Below are 19,564 nucleotides of genomic sequence, written 5' to 3'. Positions count from 1 at the left end.
CCATCCACTTTGCTGGAACTATAAGATGCTGCGAAAATACACAACAGAAAAACACTCACCCCAAACTCATGGTGGGAACGTAGCCTAACCCTTTCTATTTTCAAATTAGATAGTAAAGCAAAGCAACAACAGTCCGAAGCAGACCATTAAATGATGAGAGAAAGACAACCATGTATAATGGAAACATACAGCTCAAACTCCATTACCAAAAGTCTTCCTGACCTGGAAAACATCAGGGTTCATGTCCGTCAACGTCTGCCATACTGGACTAAGCTGAATGCCCATTGGCTGGCCTTCTTCTGTGAGTACGCGTACATGAGGTGTGTTCACCAAAACAGAGACCACGCACAAGCGATTCTGCTCTACTGGGTTAAAGATGACTATATATCTAAACCAAAAAAAAGAGAAAAAGATAGCTGAATACAAGAGTGAACAGTGGCCCCAGTATGTCGGCAGTATCGCATGCCAGGAAAGATTAGACCTGTCTTATGAGTCATAAACATCTGAATTATCTCTCCTGGCTAATTTATTATTTAATGGTCCTTAAATATCTGCCCACAACTGCTACAAATTATCCTAATACACAGAAAGCGCATCCTGCCAGAGAACGGATACTGAAGCTGCTGTAAACACTGTATAAAATGGAATAGTCTATGCCGACTACCTGTCTGCAACACCGTACCTTGGAGATGTACCTAATTTAATAACGGTTTTCTCTGGCAATGTTTCCTGGGTCAATCGGCTGTCATCCTGAAAGTGAAAATTCATAGATTAATATGGAAATACCACTTAAAAATACCTAAAAAAGTGTTTAATACAGCATCAGGAATTTGTATGGGACATTCCCGATCCACTATCTTTTGACCGCAACTTCTTAGTGACTGCAAGTCAGAGGTAACGGTCACAAGCTCTCAATGCAGATCTATGAGAGCCAGAACGAGGTTCTCGTAGGCTTATATTGGGAAGTGATCTCCAGCTCACTCAGCAAACACTGAAGGGATCCGGCAGGTCACAAACTACAGAAGATGACCGGAGCGACGTTAATAAATGACGGCAACTGTTAAATATGAGACCAAAAATACTTGTGTTTCTTGTCTGTGACTTGCAGTTGCTCAACAATTTTACAGATGCAATTGTAACAAAAAATCCATCAAATTGAATATAAAAATCCAATACTTTTGCGATTCTGTGTTGCAGCAGGTTGCAGCCCATAGGAAATCATTAGATGTGATATCCCAATGGGATACTGCGATTTCAGTGTCACGCACACATGTGGCCGTGTAGCTCTAGGCTAAAAGGTTCTTCCCAAATGTAAAATCTCCCATTTAGTTTGTGGTGATGACCATCTCAGGACTGCTATCGAATAAACATATTCTTCATCCATATTTTATTCAATGTACATTGTGGAATCAATGTTATCTGTGGGGCTTTTCACACAGCCACAAATAATAGACTCATATGTTACACAGCACGTGTTATTTTTGTCCATTCTGAAGGTACAAAATTGGAGTCTAGTGCACTCCATATTGTAAAGGGGATGTCCTATGTGTTTCCTGCTCACTCCCAGAAGTCAACCAAGGTACATTACGGACTGCTGTCATCTACCGAAGAAAAGATGACACAGAAGGAATATGGTTGACAACAAATGCATTCATGTCTGAAAGCTCTTTATAGACTAAAATAGACATTTTACATCTATTGCAGTCTAACAAGTCTAAGAGAAGCACACGCTGCATTTTATAAAAAGCAAGGCTTGTATGTTATGGTTGTGTGAAAGGTCCCATGGGTTGAAGGGTTGTCCAGGCTTTTGAAATTGATGACTGGTTCTTAGAATAGTTCATCAGTATAGAGTTGGTGGAGGTCCGACATCTGACACCCTCACTGATCACCTGCTTTCAGTTCCGGTGGTGGCTGGGTGTAACAGTGAATTGCGCTGGAATAGCAGAGATCACTTCACTGCTTAGAGGCCATTGCCAAGAACATCTTAGATCAAACTGAAGTGAATAGGAACTGAGCTGCAGTTCTGTAGACAGGCCACTGTAGCTGAAAACAGATAATCAGTGAGAGTATCGGGGTTTGAACCTCTACCAAATCTATGATGATGAGCTATTTTAAGGGCTCGTGCAGTCAATGTGTAGTTTCAGTCCGAGTACGATCTGTCAAAACATCGGATCATACTCAATTTAATATCTATCTAATAATAATGTAGAGCAAGTGATTTTAAAAATCTTTAAAATACATGTTACAAAAGAAATCCGAAAGAAGCCTTTCAAAAACTCTTCTAGAAGATGTCACCATATGCAGTTTCTGAAGGAAATCAATATTCAGCACAACACACACTGAATACAGCATTCTAATGGTGAGTGTAACACAATGTGCCCGGTCCTGGCTGAACACCTCAGTCTTCAGCTCATGGTGAGCTCTGTCAGTTCTTGGGTTATCCACGCACAGCTCCTTCTGCCTGTCAGTTGGTTCCTGTGAGCGCAGGGACATCGGCACTTCTCATTGTCATTCTGTCGGTTGATGGCTCCTCTACGGCCTGTGAGTGATGGAAATTTCAACAAATGTCCATCAGGACAATCAATAACACTGAGAAGTGCTAATGTCACTGAATTCCCAGGAACCAGCCGACAGGCAGAAGGAGCAGTGTGGTAACACTGAGGAGAAGTGCTAATGTCACTGAATTCCCAGGAACCAGCCGACAGACAGAGGAGCAGTGTGGTAACACTAAGGAGAAGTGCTAATGTCACTGAACTCACAGGAACCAGCTGACAGGCAGAGGAGCAGTGTGGTAACACTGAGGGGAAGTGCCAATGTCACTGAACTCACAGGAACCAGCTGACAGGCAGAGAAGCAGTGTGGTAACACTGAGGAGAAGTGCCGATGCCACTAAACTCACAGGAACCAGCTAACAGGCAGAGGAGCAGTGTGGTAACACTGAGGAGAAGGGCTAATGTCACTGAACTCACAGGAACCAGCTGACAGGCAGAGGATCAGTGTGGTAACACTGAGAGGAAGTGCTGATGTCACTGAACTCACAGGAACCAGCTAACAGGCAGAGGAGCAGTGTGGTAACACTGAGGAGAAGGGCTAATGTCACTAAACTCACAGGAACCAGCTGACAGGCAGAAGGAGCAGTGTGGTAACACTGAGGAGAAGTGCTAATGTCACTGAATTCCCAGGAACCAGCCGACAGACAGAGGAGCAGTGTGGTAACACTGAGGAGAAGTGCTAATGTCACTGAACTCACAGGAACCAGCTGACAGGCAGAGGAGCAGTGTGGTAACACTGAGGGGAAGTGCCAATGTCACTGAACTCACAGGAACCAGCTGACAGGCAGAAGGAGCAGTGTGGTAACACTGAGAGGAAGTGCTGATGTCACTGAACTCACAGGAACCAGCTGACAGGCAGAGGAGCAGTGTGGTAACACTGAGGGGAAGTGCCAATGTCACTGAACTCACAGAAACCAGCTGACAGGCAGAGGATCAGTGTGGTAACACTGAGAGGAAGTGCTGATGTCACTGAACTCACAGGAACCAGCTAACAGGCAGAGAAGCAGTGTGGTAACACTGAGGAGAAGGGCTAATGTCACTGAACTCACAGGAACCAGCTGACAGGCAGAAGGAGCAGTGTGGTAACACTGAGGAGAAGGGCTAATGTCACTGAACTCACAGGAACCAGCTGACAGGCAGAAGGAGCAGTGTGGTAACACTGAGGAGAAGGGCTAATGTCACTGAACTCACAGGAACCAGCTGACAGGCAGAAGGAGCAGTTTGGTTACACTGAGGGGAAGTGCTGATGTCACTGAACTCACAGGAACCAGCTGACAGGCAGAAGGAGCAGTGTGGTAACACTGAGGGGAAGGGCTAATGTCACTGAACTCACAGAAACCAGCTGACAGGCAGAAGGAGCAGTGTGGTAACACTGAGGAGAAGGGCTAATGTCACTGAACTCACAGGAACCAGCTGACAGGCAGAGGATCAGTGTGGTAACACTGAGAGGAAGTGCTGATGTCACTGAACTCACAGGAACCAGCTAACAGACAGAGGAGCAGTGTGGTAACATTGAGGAGAAGGGCTAATGTCACTGAACTCACAGGAACCAGCTGACAGGCAGAAGGAGCAGTGTGGTAACACTGAGGGGAAGGGCTAATGTCACTGAACTCACAGAAACCAGCTGACAGGCAGAGGATCAGTGTGGTAACACTGAGAGGAAGTGCTGATGTCACTGAACTCACAGGAACCAGCTAACAGGCAGAGGAGCAGTGTGGTAACACTGAGGAGAAGGGCTAATGTCACTGAACTCACAGGAACCAGCTGACAGGCAGAAGGAGCAGTGTGGTAACACTGAGGAGAAGGGCTAATGTCACTGAACTCACAGGAACCAGCTGACAGGCAGAAGGAGCAGTGTGGTAACACTGAGGAGAAGGGCTAATGTCACTGAACTCACAGGAACCAGCTGACAGGCAGAAGGAGCAGTTTGGTTACACTGAGGGGAAGTGCTGATGTCACTGAACTCACAGGAACCAGCTGACAGGCAGAAGGAGCAGTGTGGTAACACTGAGGGGAAGGGCTAATGTCACTGAACTCACAGAAACCAGCTGACAGGCAGAAGGAGCAGTGTGGTAACACTGAGGAGAAGGGCTAATGTCACTGAACTCACAGGAACCAGCTGACAGGCAGAGGATCAGTGTGGTAACACTGAGAGGAAGTGCTGATGTCACTGAACTCACAGGAACCAGCTAACAGACAGAGGAGCAGTGTGGTAACATTGAGGAGAAGGGCTAATGTCACTGAACTCACAGGAACCAGCTGACAGGCAGAAGGAGCAGTGTGGTAACACTGAGGGGAAGGGCTAATGTCACTGAACTCACAGGAACCAGCTGACAGGCAGAAGGAGCAGTGTGGTAACATTGAGGAGAAGGGCTAATGTCACTGAACTCACAGGAACCAGCTGACAGGCAGAAGGAGCAGTGTGGTAACACTGAGGGGAAGGGCTAATGTCACTGAACTCACAGGAACCAGCTGACAGGCAGAAGGAGCAGTGTGGTTACACTGAGGGGAAGTGTTAGGCTATGTGCACACGTAGGAAGGGGGCTGCGGGTTCTCCCGCGGGTTTTCCCGCAGTGGATTTTATAAATCTGCAGGGCAAACCCGCTGCGGTTATCCCTGCAGATTTATCGCGGTTTGTGTTGCGGGTTCCGCTGCGGGTTTAATCCTGCACTTGTTTTGCTATTGATGCTGCATATGCAGCATCAATAGTAATGTTAAAAATATTAAAAATAATGATATACTCACCCTCTGACGTCCCGGTCTCCTCGGCGCTGCATGAGGCGGTCCGGTTCCAAAGATGCTGTGCGAGAAGGACCTTCGTGACGTCACGGTCATGTGACCGCGACATCACCGCAGGCCCTGCTCGCATAGTAACCTGAGACCGGACGGCCGCGTGCAGCGCTGGGAGGTGAGTATATCATTATTTTTTATTTTAATTCCTTTTTTTTTTTTTTACACAAATATGGTTCCCAGGGCCTGGAGGAGAGTCTCCTCTCCTCCACCCCTGGTACCATCTGCACATTATCCGCATTACTTCCCGCATGGTGGGCACAGCCCACAGATAATGTCACTGAACTCACAGGAACCAGCTGACAGGCAGAGAAGCAGTGTGGCAACACTGAGAGGAAGTGCTGATGTCACTGAGCTCACAGGAACCAGCTGACAGGCAGAAGGAGCAGTGTGGTAACACTGAGGAGAAGGGCTAATGTCACTGAACTCACAGGAATTACTTGTTCTACATTATTATTTAATAAAAATTAAAAAAGTTATGTTTGAAGTAATCATCTAGGCATAGATTACACTGGTCTACAAAAAAAAAAAAGTTTTTTCTGGCATGGACTTTAAGAACAGTTTTAGACTAATTTGAGGGTGCTGAATTCAAATCTGATCTTATAATTTCTCTATCACATCACATTTTTGCGCTATAGGTATATAGCCCATTTTCATGAATTCCAGGATAAATATAAGTAGTGTATGAAAAGTGCCGGTTTATACGGTTCAGTAAGGTAAATTTAGTTTTCATTTAATCTCCCAATAAATGTGAGAATATCTTTGAACATGCATAATTTCCATTTGTTATGATAAGAAAGTAAACAAACAGTTTTCAACGTACACAACAGTCGTGTGCAGGTACTGTTTTATTTATTGACATTTTCAATGAATTTGATATTTATTGTTTTTATCCTGCTGTTTTTCTGTTTTTTGTTTGTGAATCAATACCTAAGGTGTGTGTGTGTGGGGGGGGGGGGGGGGGGGGAGGCAGAAATTCAATGAACAACTCAGGTAGCTAACAACTTTTATCTTGTATTTCTCTGCAGGATGTTTTGCTGATCTAACAATGGCCTCTACATCTCGCAGAAGACAGTGCTCAAGTGATCCAAATATCTTATGTTACATCTGTGGAAACTTTACTGTGAAGACTCAGAGGCGCAACATTTCTGACTTTGTTAAGAGGGTGTATTTTCCGTACTTCAAAGTAAAACTTGGAGACCAAGACAAGCATTGGGCTCCTCACAAAGTGTGCAAAGCCTGTACTGAGAGCTTGAGATCATGGTCTCAAGGAAAGAATGCTAAACTTCAGTTTGGAGTTCCTATGGTTTGGAGAGAACCAAGCAATCATTTAGAGGACTGCTATTTCTGCCTTGTCGATGTAAAAGGTTTTAATAAGAAAAACAAGCAATATTTGCAATACCCGAGTATCCCTTCAGCTATTCGACCAGTTGCCCATAGTGAAGACATACCTGTTCCAAAATTTACTGCACTTCCAGAAAACGTTGACACAGAACTCTCCTCACATTGTCATACTGATGAAGAAGACAGTCCAGATATTTTTCAGCCATGTGATGAAGATTGTGACAAACTCATTCTGTTTACTCAGTCTTCTTTTAAGGATCTGGTTAGAGATCTTTACCAAAAAAGTCTGCTGAACTATTGGCTTCAAGACTACAAGAGAATCGAATGTTGAAACCCGGTACAAGTGTCTCATTTTATCATAACAGGGAAGCAGAACTGCGTAAGTACTTCCATTCAGATGGCCAGCTTGTCTATTGTACTGATGTTGAAGGGCTACTTCTCTTTATGGGACTTCCAGCATATGAGTCAAGGGATTGGAGGCTTTTTATTGATAGTTCCAAAAGAAGTTTAAAATGTGTTCTGTTACACAATGGAAATAAGTATGGCTCTGTACAATAGGTCATTCTGTAAAACTTAAAGAATATAAAAACATCAAGATTGTTCTACAGAGGTTACAATATAATGTTCATGGGTGGTTAATTTGTGTTGATTTGACAATTGTTAACTTTCTTTTGGGTCTGCAAGGAGGGTACACAAAACACCCTTGTTTTCTGTGCTACTGGGACAGTAGAGCTACAGCAGAGCATTGGGCGAAAACTGAATGGCCTCAGCGACAGAGTTTGGCATCTGGCGATAAGAATATCATCAATGATCCTAGTGGATAGGAAGAACATTGTCTTTCCTCCCTTACACATAAAACTTGGATTGATGAAGCAGTTCGTCAAAGCTCTCAATCACAGTGGAGAATGCTTTAACTACATATGTTCAACTTTTCCTGGTCTTAGTGAAGAGAAGAAAAAGGCTGGAATATTTGATGGACCTCAAATAAGAACACTTAGGAGAGACCCAAATTTTATCACATTAATGAATGAGACAAAAGAAAGAGCTTGGAATGCATTTTGTAATGTGGTGCAGAATTTTCTAGGGAATAAGAAAGCAGACAACTATGAAGAGATTGTGGAAGAGCTACTAATGAGTCTGCGAAATCTTGGATGTAGAATGAGTATCAAGATTCACTATTTACACAGCCATTTGGACTTTTTTCCAGAGAACCTTGGGGATGTGAGCGAGGAACAAGGGGAGCGTTTTCATCAGGACATTAAAACAATGGAAGAACAGTATCAAGGCCGGTGGGACTCACATATGATGGCTGACTATTGCTGGAGCTTGATGAGAGACAACCCAGAAGCTGTACATCACAGATCAGCCAAGAAAAGAAAGTTCAAATAACTGCTATTTGTCATTCATCTATGTGCCATATATATGTGTTTTTATATTTTGTAGTTTAATTCTGTAAGTATATTTGATTTGCTGTACATAGACTTTGTAATTTTTGTTATTCCTTGATTAAAAATATACAAAATGTAGTACCGAAAATCATGTGTTTTTATCATAAAACATTAGGAGTAATTTTCATCAAAAATTGAAAATATCTCGAAATCCTGATGTGATAGTCAAAAACGGAGTTCATATTAGTAATCAGCAGCCAAAATTGACTTAAAATATGTGTTAAAACCTTTTGCCAGAAAAATTACGTTGACCAGTGTTATGGAACGGTTATTAATGCAAATTCCTACAGGCATACTTCACCAAGAGTGGACCAATGATTTCTCACAATGACCATCAGAGCATAACATACATAAAAGCTATATACATTTTTTGTGTTGTGATTTTGATCTACTCCGATTTTTTAAAGCAAGCAGGTCCCACATTACAAAAAGACTTATACAACATGGTATAGCTGTTTACACCGGGGTCAGTCATGCAACTGTACAGGCATTTGCAATAAAATGTAATGTCAAACGCAACATATCCCGTGTCTTACAGAACAGAGACCACAGTCCACTTTATCTGCACATTTACTTCTAGACAATCACTATGCTGCTCCGTTCCTATGTACACCATAGCAGGGTAGAAATTGGAGCCTGCACAGAACATTACATCTAATTATCATAAAATATATGTGTGTATAGTGGTCAGTCCTAACACAAGGGCTTGAGAAACATTTTACTATTTTCCATCTTCTTTGAAGCCTCAATGGGACTTATTAAATCTCCTTGACATTAAAAAGAAACACACCCTAGAGCCATCTGGTTATGTCTGTAATACAATTACCGTGCTGAAGAACGGCACAGAGTGATCATAGTGATACTTCTCCTTGTCTGCCATAACGAGGTAGTGAGCTGCATTAATTAAGATACGTTTCAAGTTCATCAATGAATGGAGTAACCTGGGAGAGAAGTAGGAACATGCTCAGTTCTGACATGCGGAAAGTCTCTGCCAAATACAGATAAGGTTTAGCACAAAACAACTCCTGGATATGTCACCATTTAGAATGAAGTTCAAGAAAGTTAAAGAAATTTTTAAAGCGGGATTAAATGAGTTGAACACTACTTGGACAACCCCTTCTCATTCCTCATGGGAATGAGGTCACGTGTCATACAACTGCACGAGAGCCAAGGGACCGCGAGTGTTGACACCACAGGAACAAAGCGGGCACAGGAGGTGAGTATAAGCTTTTTTATTTTATCAGGGCCAATGGTGGGGAGTGAGAAAGGGTTGTACTAGTAGTGGACAACCCCTTTAAGTAAGGCTAGAAGTTACCAGGTCATTTACAGGGACAGACTGATGTTCCTTGGACTCACTAAGGCCTCTTTCACACTTCAGTCTTTTGGCGTCAGTTTGAATCTGTTGTTTTCGTCAAATAGCGGATCCGGCATTTTTTTTGCGGATCCGCTATTTTCCCATAGACTTGTATTAGCGACGGATTGTGGCGGATGGTCGTCCGTTCCATTCGCCATGTGACGGATCCATCGAAATTTGGCGGACGTCGTCTACACATTGACGGACATTGCACCGTTTTTTGTCTGCGCCGAAATGGCGGTTCGCGACAGATCCGTCGCGTCCGCCATTTCCTAGAATGGCCGCGTCTGGACGACGGATCCGTCGCGACCGTCATTTGGCGGATCCGTTGCCCCAATCCGCTTTTTCAATTGAGCATGCTCCAAAAAGTAGACACTTTTCCCAGATACACGGATGCGTCAAAAAAACGGATCCGTTGGAACCGTTTTAGCAACAATTTTGACGGATCCGTCGATCCGTCACGATGTCGGAGCAGACTGACGCCAAACAACTGAAGTGTGAAAGAAGCCTAAAGCAGATGATTCGGAGAGTTAACGTTCCACCTAAACAAACCACGTCCATGTCCAATTACATTGTAAGCTTTCTTGTCATTATTGCACACACAGGACACATACTTAATAGGATCTACTTGGTTCTTTATGACTTCAACTTTATGCAATATTATTATTGTATTCACATTTACAGCATTTCACATATGGTAAGGTTTTAATACTACAGGTTAGGACTATCCCAAATAGGTGGTGGGATGGTTTTTGGTTAAAAATCCAAATTATGTTCACTAAGCACCCCATGTTATTTTCATGCACTATTGCTATTTATTTACTGCATAGTATTTGCTAATTTTGTTTTTGTCTTTCTAGTGGACAGTGTCAGTGACAGTGTGGACATGTTGCATGCATACCAACTTATATTCCAGTTCATCCCTTCAGAGTTTTGTTTCAGGTTTTTGCACTCTGTGCAAATAATGGGGTGGCCTCCCTTTTCTTTGAGCTGGACATTACATTTGCAGTTGGGGAAATAAGTATTTGATCCCTTGCTGATTTTGTAAGTTTGCCCACTGACAAAGACATGAACAGTCTATTATTTTAAGGGTAGGTTACAGTAATTTTAACATTGAGATATAGAATATCAAAAGTAAAATCCAGAAAATCACATTGTATAAATTATATACATTTATTTGCATTTTGCAGTGAGAAAAAAGTATTTGATTCCCTACCAACCATTAAGAGTTCTGGCTCCTACAGACCAGTTAGACGCTCATAATCAACTCGATACCTGCATTAAAGACAGCTGTCTTACATAATCACATTTATAAAAGACTCCTGTCCACAGACTCAATTAATCAGTCAGATTCTAACCTCTACAACATGGCCAAGACCAAAGAACTTTATAAGGATGTCAGGGACAAGATCATAGATCTGCACAAAGCTGGAATGGGCTACAAAACCATAAGTAAGACACAGGGTGAGAAGGAGACAATTGTTGGTGCAATAGTAAGAAAATGGAAGAAATACAAAATGACCGGGGCACCATGCAAAATCTCACCATGTGGGGTATGCTTGATCATGAGGAAGGTGAGAGATCAGCCTAAAACTACATGAGGGGAACTTGTTAATGATCTCAAGGCAGCTGGGACCACAGTCACCAAGAAAACCATTGGTAACACATTTCGCGGTAAAGGTTTAAAATCCTGCAGTGCCCACAAGGTCCCCCTGCTCAAGAAGGCACATGTGCAGACTCGTCTGAAGTTCGCCAATGAACACCTGGATGATTCTGTGAGTGACTGGGAGAAGGTGCTGTGGTCAGATGAGAAAAAAATTGAGGTCTTTGGCATTAACTCAACTCGCCGTGTTTGGAGGGAGAGAAATGCTGCCTATGACCCAATGACCCTCTGTCAAGCATGGAGGTGGAAACATTATGCTTTGGGTGTTTCTCTGCTAAGGGCAGAGGACTACTTCACCGCATCAATGGGAGAATGGATGGAGGAGCCATATGCTGTAAAATGCTGAGTGACAACCTCCTTCCCTCCACCAAGACCTTAAAAATGGGTTGTGGCTGGGTCTTCCAGCAAGACATTTGACCCAAAACATACAGCCAAGGCAACAAAGGAGTGGCTCAAAAAGAAGCACATTAAGGTCATGGAGTGGTCTAACTTGTCTCCACACCTTAATCCCAAAGAAAACTTATGGAGGGAGTTGAAGCTCTGAGTTGTCAAGCGACAGTCAGTCTTAATGATTTAGAGATGATCTGCAATGAGGAGTGGACCAAAAGTCCTCCTGAAATGTGTGCAAACCTCATCATCAACTACAAAAAAAGTCTGACTGCTGTGCTTGCCAGCAAGGGTTTTGCCACCAAGTATTAAAGGGAACTTGTCACCCCCCCTCAGGCGTTTGTAACTAAGGCTACTTTCACACTTGCGTTGTGCACTGCACGTCGCAATGCGTCGTTTATGAGAAAAACGCATCCTGCAAAAGTGCTTGCAGGATGCGTTTTTTCTCCATTGACTAACATTAGCGTCGCATTGCGACACTTTGCCACGTGTCGCAACCGTTGTGTGAGTTGCGCCGTGTTGTGGCGGACCGTCGGCAGCAAAAAGTTACATGTAACGTTTTTTGCAGCGTTGTGTCCGCCATTTCCGACTGTGCATGCGCGGCTGGAACTCCGCCCCCGCCTCCCCGCAACTCACAATGGGGCAAAGGATGCGCTGGAAAAATGCATCCGCTGCCCCCGTTGTGCGGCGCATTCACTGCTAGCGTCGGTACGTCGGCCCGACGCACTGCGACGGGCCGAGTACGACGCTAGTGTGAAAGTAGCCTTAAAGAGCCACCTTGTGCAGCACAAATGCTGCATTCTGACAAGGTGGCTCTTTTAGTTATGATGCCTGCACACGCTGAAATAAACGTTTATAAAATGTGCCCCCTCTTACCCTGAAATGTTCCCGGAGGCGGGTCTTTCCCTCCTAATCAGACGCATCACAGCTGTCACTTTGGGTCTGTGCGCGCCGGGCGCTGCCTCCTCTTGCTGCATTATTGTCCCCGGCGCCTGCGCTGTAAGTACAAAGGGCAGCACCACTGCGCATGCCTGGAAAAAAAAATTTCATGCGCAGGCGCCGGGGACGATAATGAAGCAAGAGGAGGTGGCGCGCATCGCGCACAGGTCCGGAGTGACGGCTGTGCTGCGACATGTGGGAGACTCCCCAAATGTATGGAGGAAGGAATTATGGTCAGATGAGACCAAAACTGGACTTTTTGGCCACCAAAAAACACTATGTCTCATACTGTATATAGAGAGGCTATGTGGGGGCTCATACTGTATATAGGGGCTCTTACGATATATAGGGGCTGTGTGTGGGCTTATACGCTATATAGGGGTACTGTCTGCGAGCTTATACGGTATATAGGGGGATGTCAGCGTACTTTATTCTGTTCAATATTAAGTGATACAAATAATATCAATCTAATTATAATTTTCTGTTGGAAGCTTCCTTTAAAGAGGATTAACCGGGACTATTTCATTATTTTACTATGGGTGTAAGAACTGACACTGAGGTAGTTGCTAACTACCTGTCTGCTGTGTTCAGCGCCGATCTCTGCTGACTCAGAGGGGTCACAGACCGAACTGCGAGTAGCCGGCTGTCAGTCACAATGACGTCGGCAGTCACGCCCCATCGACAGAGCGGCCCAGAATAGAAAAAGCTGCTCTGTTGACGCGAGTAGCTGACCTGCTGGCAGGAGTGGACGCTGAGTAAAACAGTGAGGTAGTTTTAGGCCCATAGTGAAGAAACAAAAAATAGTCCTGGACAAGCCCTTTGACGAGATTACACTTGATCACTTGCAACGGTCAACTCCTTTCCCTTTTCTTCACACTAGTTTTACCATGTTTCTTTCATTGCTTTTAGTAAAACAAGAAAGTAGTTCAGATACATTGACACAGGATCCACTTTTAAGTATTACCTAAGCTGACTCAATCTTTGGTGTTTCCTTACCGTACACCGTAGTCAACAACGACCGCTTCCTTTGCTGTGCCAGTGATGGCATCATGGTGCTGGAACAAGCCAAGGTTGCGCCTGGCATCGGTTAGCAAAGCATAATCAGAGAGAGGATATTTACTTTCCAGGCCTGCGCGTCTTGCGTGGTTTATGGCCAGAGTGTACAAGATTTCTGCCCCTCTGAAAATGTACACAAAACATATGATACAATAAGTCTGCCATCTTCAGATACCAAATAAAGCGAGTGCCACAGTAACAGCAATGTGTTATATTCCACCTATTTTGATCTTTAGTTAGATGTATTTTTAACAAATAACCCTGGGGCTAAAGGTAATCATCTCATATTGGAAAAAATGACAAAGACAATTTATCTACATATAAATTTACACAGGCTTAAGCAATATAACGTTTCTTTTTAAAGGGTTTTAAGGATTAGAAAAAAGTCGGCTTTTTTTTCCCCAAAGAATGGCACCACTGTTGTCTGAGTGCTGCATTAAGCATTGAAACATTGCCCAGCTCGCTAGCTTAGAATTATTTTTGGCACTTTACATCTTTTTTGTCCCTACCGTATATGTGACTCCAGCACCCTGTCCATGCTCTTGTAGAAAGGTCTTGATGTATAGTAGCCAGTCCAATAGTGATCCTCTCGGTCAGCATAAGAGAAGAAGTCTCCAGTGAGGACAGGGAAGTCAGGAGGCCTCATCCCAGGGGTTACCCCCATCTTCTTATATAGAGCGTCAAAATAATCTGACAAAGTTCCAAACTGAGCCTGTAGAGGGAGCCACAGTTATTAGTAAAGAAACTATAAGGCCAACACACATTTCTCAGATTAGAGATGAAAACATGCAAATGTTTGAATTTATAGAGGGGGATTAATTAAGACTTGAGTTTTATATACTGAAAAAAATCCCGCTGTGGTAAAATGCCCTGGACGTCTTAAACGACGCATGTGTCTTAATGAATTTGGCAAATCTTGGGCTGACAATAACATCAAAGACAGGAACGAGCTGGGGTACATTTCCACTATCAAGAGGTATTCCCATCTCCAAGATCCTATCCCAATATGTAGTAAGCATAATAATAATATTAGCAAATACCACCAGCTAGAAATGTAGTCCAGCTCTTCTGATAAGCGATGTCACTTACCTCATGTGCAGGGCATTACATTAGTTAGATATCCATGGTTACGACCACTAATAACTAAGAGTCGCTATATTGGTGGTCGTAACCATGGATATCTAAGCTACTGTAATGCTCTGCACATGGGGCAAATCAAATAGTGAATCAGAAGAACTATACTATATTTTTAATTGGCGGTGTTTGTTTATATTATCTATATATATAATTGCCTAAGGGTTTTTCCGTCTGTCTGTCTGTCTTTCTGTCTGTCTGTCTGTCTTTCTGTCTGTCTGTCTGTCCTGGAAATCCCGGCTCTCTGATTGGTCGAGGCCCGCCAGGCCTCGACCAATCAGCAACGGGCACAGCGACGATGATGTCATAAAGGACGTAGAAATCCCACATTTCTGATTCAGCGACGGGCACAGTATCGACGTAGATGTCATAATGGTTGCCATGGCGACGATGATGTCATAAAGGTTGCCTCGACCAATCAGCGACGGGCACAGTCTGCCGCGAATTCTGGAATCATCATTGTCCATATACTACGGGGACATGCATATTCTAGAATACCCGAAGCGTTAGAATCGGGCCACAGTCTAGTTATTAATAATAATACATCTACTACATACTGGAATGGGATCTTGGAAATAGGAATAGCCCTTTAAGTCATTCTGTTGGACCACTTTTGGCAATGCTTTCCCACTAAGGGAAGATTTGTTTTCCATTTTTTTTAAAGGGACACAAAATTTAAATAGCCTCTGAGCAAATGTGGCCTGCGGTAAAATGTTAACGCTTTTCCCTATTTTACGCATTAACTGGCACACATGCACTGATAAATCCCCCACAAAGGCTGCATAGTGGAATGTCTCCCAGCATTGGACTAGGTGAGTAATCCATTCAATATACCTCTGCTTGCTCTGTAATCGGGCCCGGGTAACAGTCGGAGGGGTGAGCATGCAGAACAAAATGTTTCAGTCTTTTCTATTCACTTCGCTGCTACTAATAAAGCCCTTTTTAACAACTGCCATGGAGGCATATCACAGCTGATACATTGTTGCACTCTTACTTTAACATGGAGATCGGAGTGGGAGTTCATGTAGTCAAAGAGCTTCTGGTAGTTTAAGAACTGAGCGTCCCACTCCTGCATTTTATCGTATCGGAAGTCATCGCCTAAAGGCACCAGGACCACCTTACTGCGGTACAGCTTGGATTTCTTCCTATACTGATCCAGAAGGAGGTTTGCCCTGTGATAATAAGGAGGATTTCTAATAGAATGACTATAATAACATGATTACAAACTAATGGAAACAAGGCTACAATCGAGTGTTATTTCTATATAGAAAAGTCCTCAGAAGTTATCACCTTCTAACAGAAAAGATAATCAATCTAACGTGGTACAAAGATATTTTCCCTGTAAGTTTTATCATTAAAAGTCTAATTAAAGGCAGTTTTTCAGCACAAAATGACTGTTCAACCAGGCACAGGTGCTCAAAGTACCCTTGGCATAGTCAAACAGTACAATGCACCTTGCTACCTATTTATTCTTCCTTCGCTGGCTGACAGCTCTGGCTTTCCTTACAGGAGCCAGATAGTGATGAGCGAGTATACTCATTGCTCGGGTTTTTCCGAGCACGCTGAGGTGGTCTCCGAGTATTTGTGAGTGCTCGGAGATTTAGTTTTTGTCCACGCAGCTGCATGATTTATGGCTGCTAGAGAGGCTGAATACATGTGGGAATTCCCTAACAAACAGGCAACCCCCACATGTACTCAGGCTGTAGCAGTCTCAAAACATGCAGCTGGGGCAACGAAAACTAAAATCTCCGAGCACTCACAAATACTCGGAGACCACCTGAGCGTGCTCGGAAAAACCCGAGCAATGAGTATACTCGCTTATCACTAGAGCCAGAGATATGTGGAAAACAATTAGGTGGGAATGAGCAATGAATTACTTGTCTCAGTAAGGGTGCACTGAGCGCCTATGCTTGGTTTGAACAGTCATTTTTTGCATACTCCTTAATCTGAGAAGATAGAAGACAATGTCGGCATTACTACAATCTTCTAACAGCTTGTCCCAGCAGTATAAACCCATGATCAAACGTAAACTTTAGTATAGTATCTGACTTTTGCTTCAGTAATTATGGGTAAAAACGAAAACTTGTGGGCAGGAGTCCAAGGGGTAACATTTCGCCTTCTGGAGAGTGACAAGCCAAGCCTGGCATGTCAGAGTGAGGGGCTCATAAGTCATGCATGCTCCTCTGCTGGGAAATTAAATGTGCAAATTGTCTCTCTCTGCAAACGGCCCCTGAGGCTGCATTCAGCTTCCTGCAGGGCTCCTGAGCTCCCAACATGATCGTGACCTGGTCCATGGAAGAAGTGGGGCCACTGATGACAGTGTTTTTTTTTACAGCTAAATGTACGTCCTCAAAATGCAGATTTAATTGTAAAGTGCTGTGGAATATGTTCCAGGTGCCATTATTATACGATGGAGCCAGAATGGAGGACATTATTATAGTAAGGGGGCCAGGATGGGGAGACATTATTTCGGGATGGGTAACATTATTACAGTAAAAGGGCCAGGATGGGGGACATTGTTACATGATTGCGGACAGGATAACAGACATTATAACAGAATGGTGGCCAGAATTACTGTATGGTGCCAAAAGTAAGACTATATTATATGGGGCCTGTTGGTGGACCATAAAAATGTAAAGATATAAAAACTCAAAACATAAAGCACGCTAAGGCTGATTTCACATTTGCGTTTACCTGATCTGCGGCTGGCTGCGGACTTCCTCCGTGAAGCCCCGCCCTCGGCCGCACCTCTGCCGCTTGCTCCGCCTACTTCTGCATGTGGCCTGTATGCGGCCTGCGTACCGATCTTTAACATTAGGTACGCAGGTCGTGCCGCTATATGCGGATGCTTCCGCATGCGTCGTTTTGACGATGCGGCGACCAGCGTAGGACGCAGCCTGTAGCAATTTTTTTCCTCGCATCGTCAAAATGACGCATGCGGAAGCATCCGCATACAGCCGCACGACCAGCGTACCTAATGTTAAAGATAGATACGCAGGCCGCATACAGGCCACATGCAGAAGTAGGCGGAGCTAGCGGCGGAGGTGCATTAATGCACTTTAAGCCTGTGACTGTCACTGGTATGAATCACCCGTTTTTGTGTCTATGGATATGAAGATGGGCTTTGGATTTATGTGCTTTTAACGAAAATGGAATAAAAGGTATTTTTTATGGACATCACCCACGCTGTTTTTCCTCCTAATGTTAAAGGTAGGTACGCAGGCCACATGCAGAAGGCGGAGCTAGCGGCGGAGGTGCGGCCGAGGGCGGGGCTTCACAGAGGAAGTCCGCAGCCCACCGCAGATCAGGTAAACGCTAGTGTGAAACTAGCCTAACAAATATTTTGCTACTAAAAATGCTGTTTTATGTAAAAACTAAATTACACTAAAAAAGTACACATGTGGTATTGCAGTATCCGGAAGGACACAAGCTATAAAAATAAACCATAACTCATATAAACACTATTAAAAAAATATAAAAAACACACCAAAAATGTAGTTTTTTCATTATACTGACACACAAAAAATTGAATAAATAGTGATCAAAAAGGCAAATAGAAAAAAATTGTATCATTAAAAAAAATAATCTGGTCTCGTAAAGAATGTGGCCCTCAAAATTATTTTTTTTTCTATGTGCAGCTCAATTACAAGGCCAGGTTTGTGCCCCATGTTCTAGAATATAGAAATAAATTCGGCTTCCCGCACCCTCCCTAGTGACAAATGACGTACCGTTCAGCCACATTGGACTCCGTGATGGCTTTTGGTGGTGTCTTCCAAGGGCAATTAATCCTTCCTCCTGGCAAGCGCCTGAAATCAAACTGGCAGCATATTTTGGGATCTGGGCCACATGTATGAGGCACGTCGTAGCTGTAAAAGGGCATCATGTGGCAAAAGATATCAGTCTCGGAATCTGCGTCTGTGAATGGGGGAGAAATAACATGTTAAAACAAAACTAATGCTAGTATTATGTTTACAACCCCTTCCCATCACAGTCATTTTTCATTTTCTTGGGTTCCATTTTTTTTATCCTTAGTTTTTAGAAGTCCAAACTTTTTCTTCTACCGTCAACATAGTCCTATGGATGCTTGTTTTGTTAGGAACTTTGTAGTGTCACCATCTTGTATTGAACATTGGAAAAAAGAAAAGTGTATGTCGAAATGAAAATGTAAAAAAAAAACAGCAAAAAATCAGCCATGACTTTTGTCATGGTGTTCAGTGTGTCGTAAAAATGACTATTAACTTTATTTTGCAGGTCAGCACAATAAAGGCAATACCAAATGTATATGTTTTTTACCTATACCAAATATTTATGGCTTTTCAACTAATCAATTTTACATAATAAAAACTTGGAAAAAATATCATTTTGTTTGTGTCTCCATATTCTGAGAACCGTAACCATTCATTTTTCCAGTGATGGAGCTTTGTGAGGGCTAGTAGTTTTGTTAAATGCACTGTTGTATTTATTGCTACCATTTTAGCATACATATGACTTTTTTTGATTACTTTTTATTCCAATTTTATAAAGGCATTTCTGGAACGATATTATATTCCGCTTAATATAAGGGATAAATAATGTGATCTTTTGAATAGTTCGGACTTTTATGGATGCAGCACTACCAATATGGCTGATTACAATTTATTGTTTTCACTTTCCTACGTGATCTAGTTGAGCAAACACTGGTCCAACAGTCACATCAGTAGCCCATGGCCGTCAGACCAGAATCCTGCAAACTTCATCCTTCATGAAGGTATCCCCCCGCACTTCTGATTAGTGGGGCAAGGCACTATGTCACTGATATTGATTGATGCAGGCATCACATCAGAAGATACCGGCAGGTAGGAGGAGGGTTTGTTTTTTTTTTCAACTGTTTTGGTCCCACTAGTGTTCATTGTTTTAA

The 19,564-nt window shown here is 43.2% G+C and overlaps 1 protein-coding gene across 1 annotated transcript in view; it reads right to left on the bottom strand.

Moving 5' to 3' along the window:
* The window catches only part of MAN2A2 (mannosidase alpha class 2A member 2), a 243,193-nt gene that overhangs the window by 60,856 nt on the left and 162,773 nt on the right, over positions 1 to 19,564 (bottom strand). Inside the window, exons 8-14 of the mRNA XM_069766155.1 lie at positions 18,396 to 18,582; positions 15,662 to 15,839; positions 14,043 to 14,245; positions 13,474 to 13,656; positions 8,961 to 9,075; positions 683 to 750; positions 223 to 388 (exon numbers count right to left, since the gene is read on the bottom strand). Coding sequence (XP_069622256.1) covers positions 223 to 388; positions 683 to 750; positions 8,961 to 9,075; positions 13,474 to 13,656; positions 14,043 to 14,245; positions 15,662 to 15,839; positions 18,396 to 18,582 — 1,100 coding nt within the window. The remainder of the gene's footprint in view (positions 1 to 222; positions 389 to 682; positions 751 to 8,960; positions 9,076 to 13,473; positions 13,657 to 14,042; positions 14,246 to 15,661; positions 15,840 to 18,395; positions 18,583 to 19,564) is intronic.

Source organism: Ranitomeya imitator, chromosome 4, assembly GCF_032444005.1.
Source record: "Ranitomeya imitator isolate aRanImi1 chromosome 4, aRanImi1.pri, whole genome shotgun sequence".
Lineage (NCBI taxonomy): Eukaryota > Metazoa > Chordata > Amphibia > Anura > Dendrobatidae > Ranitomeya > Ranitomeya imitator.
Note: the sequence above shows the minus strand (reverse complement) of the source record. Positions and strands in the feature narration are given on the sequence as shown.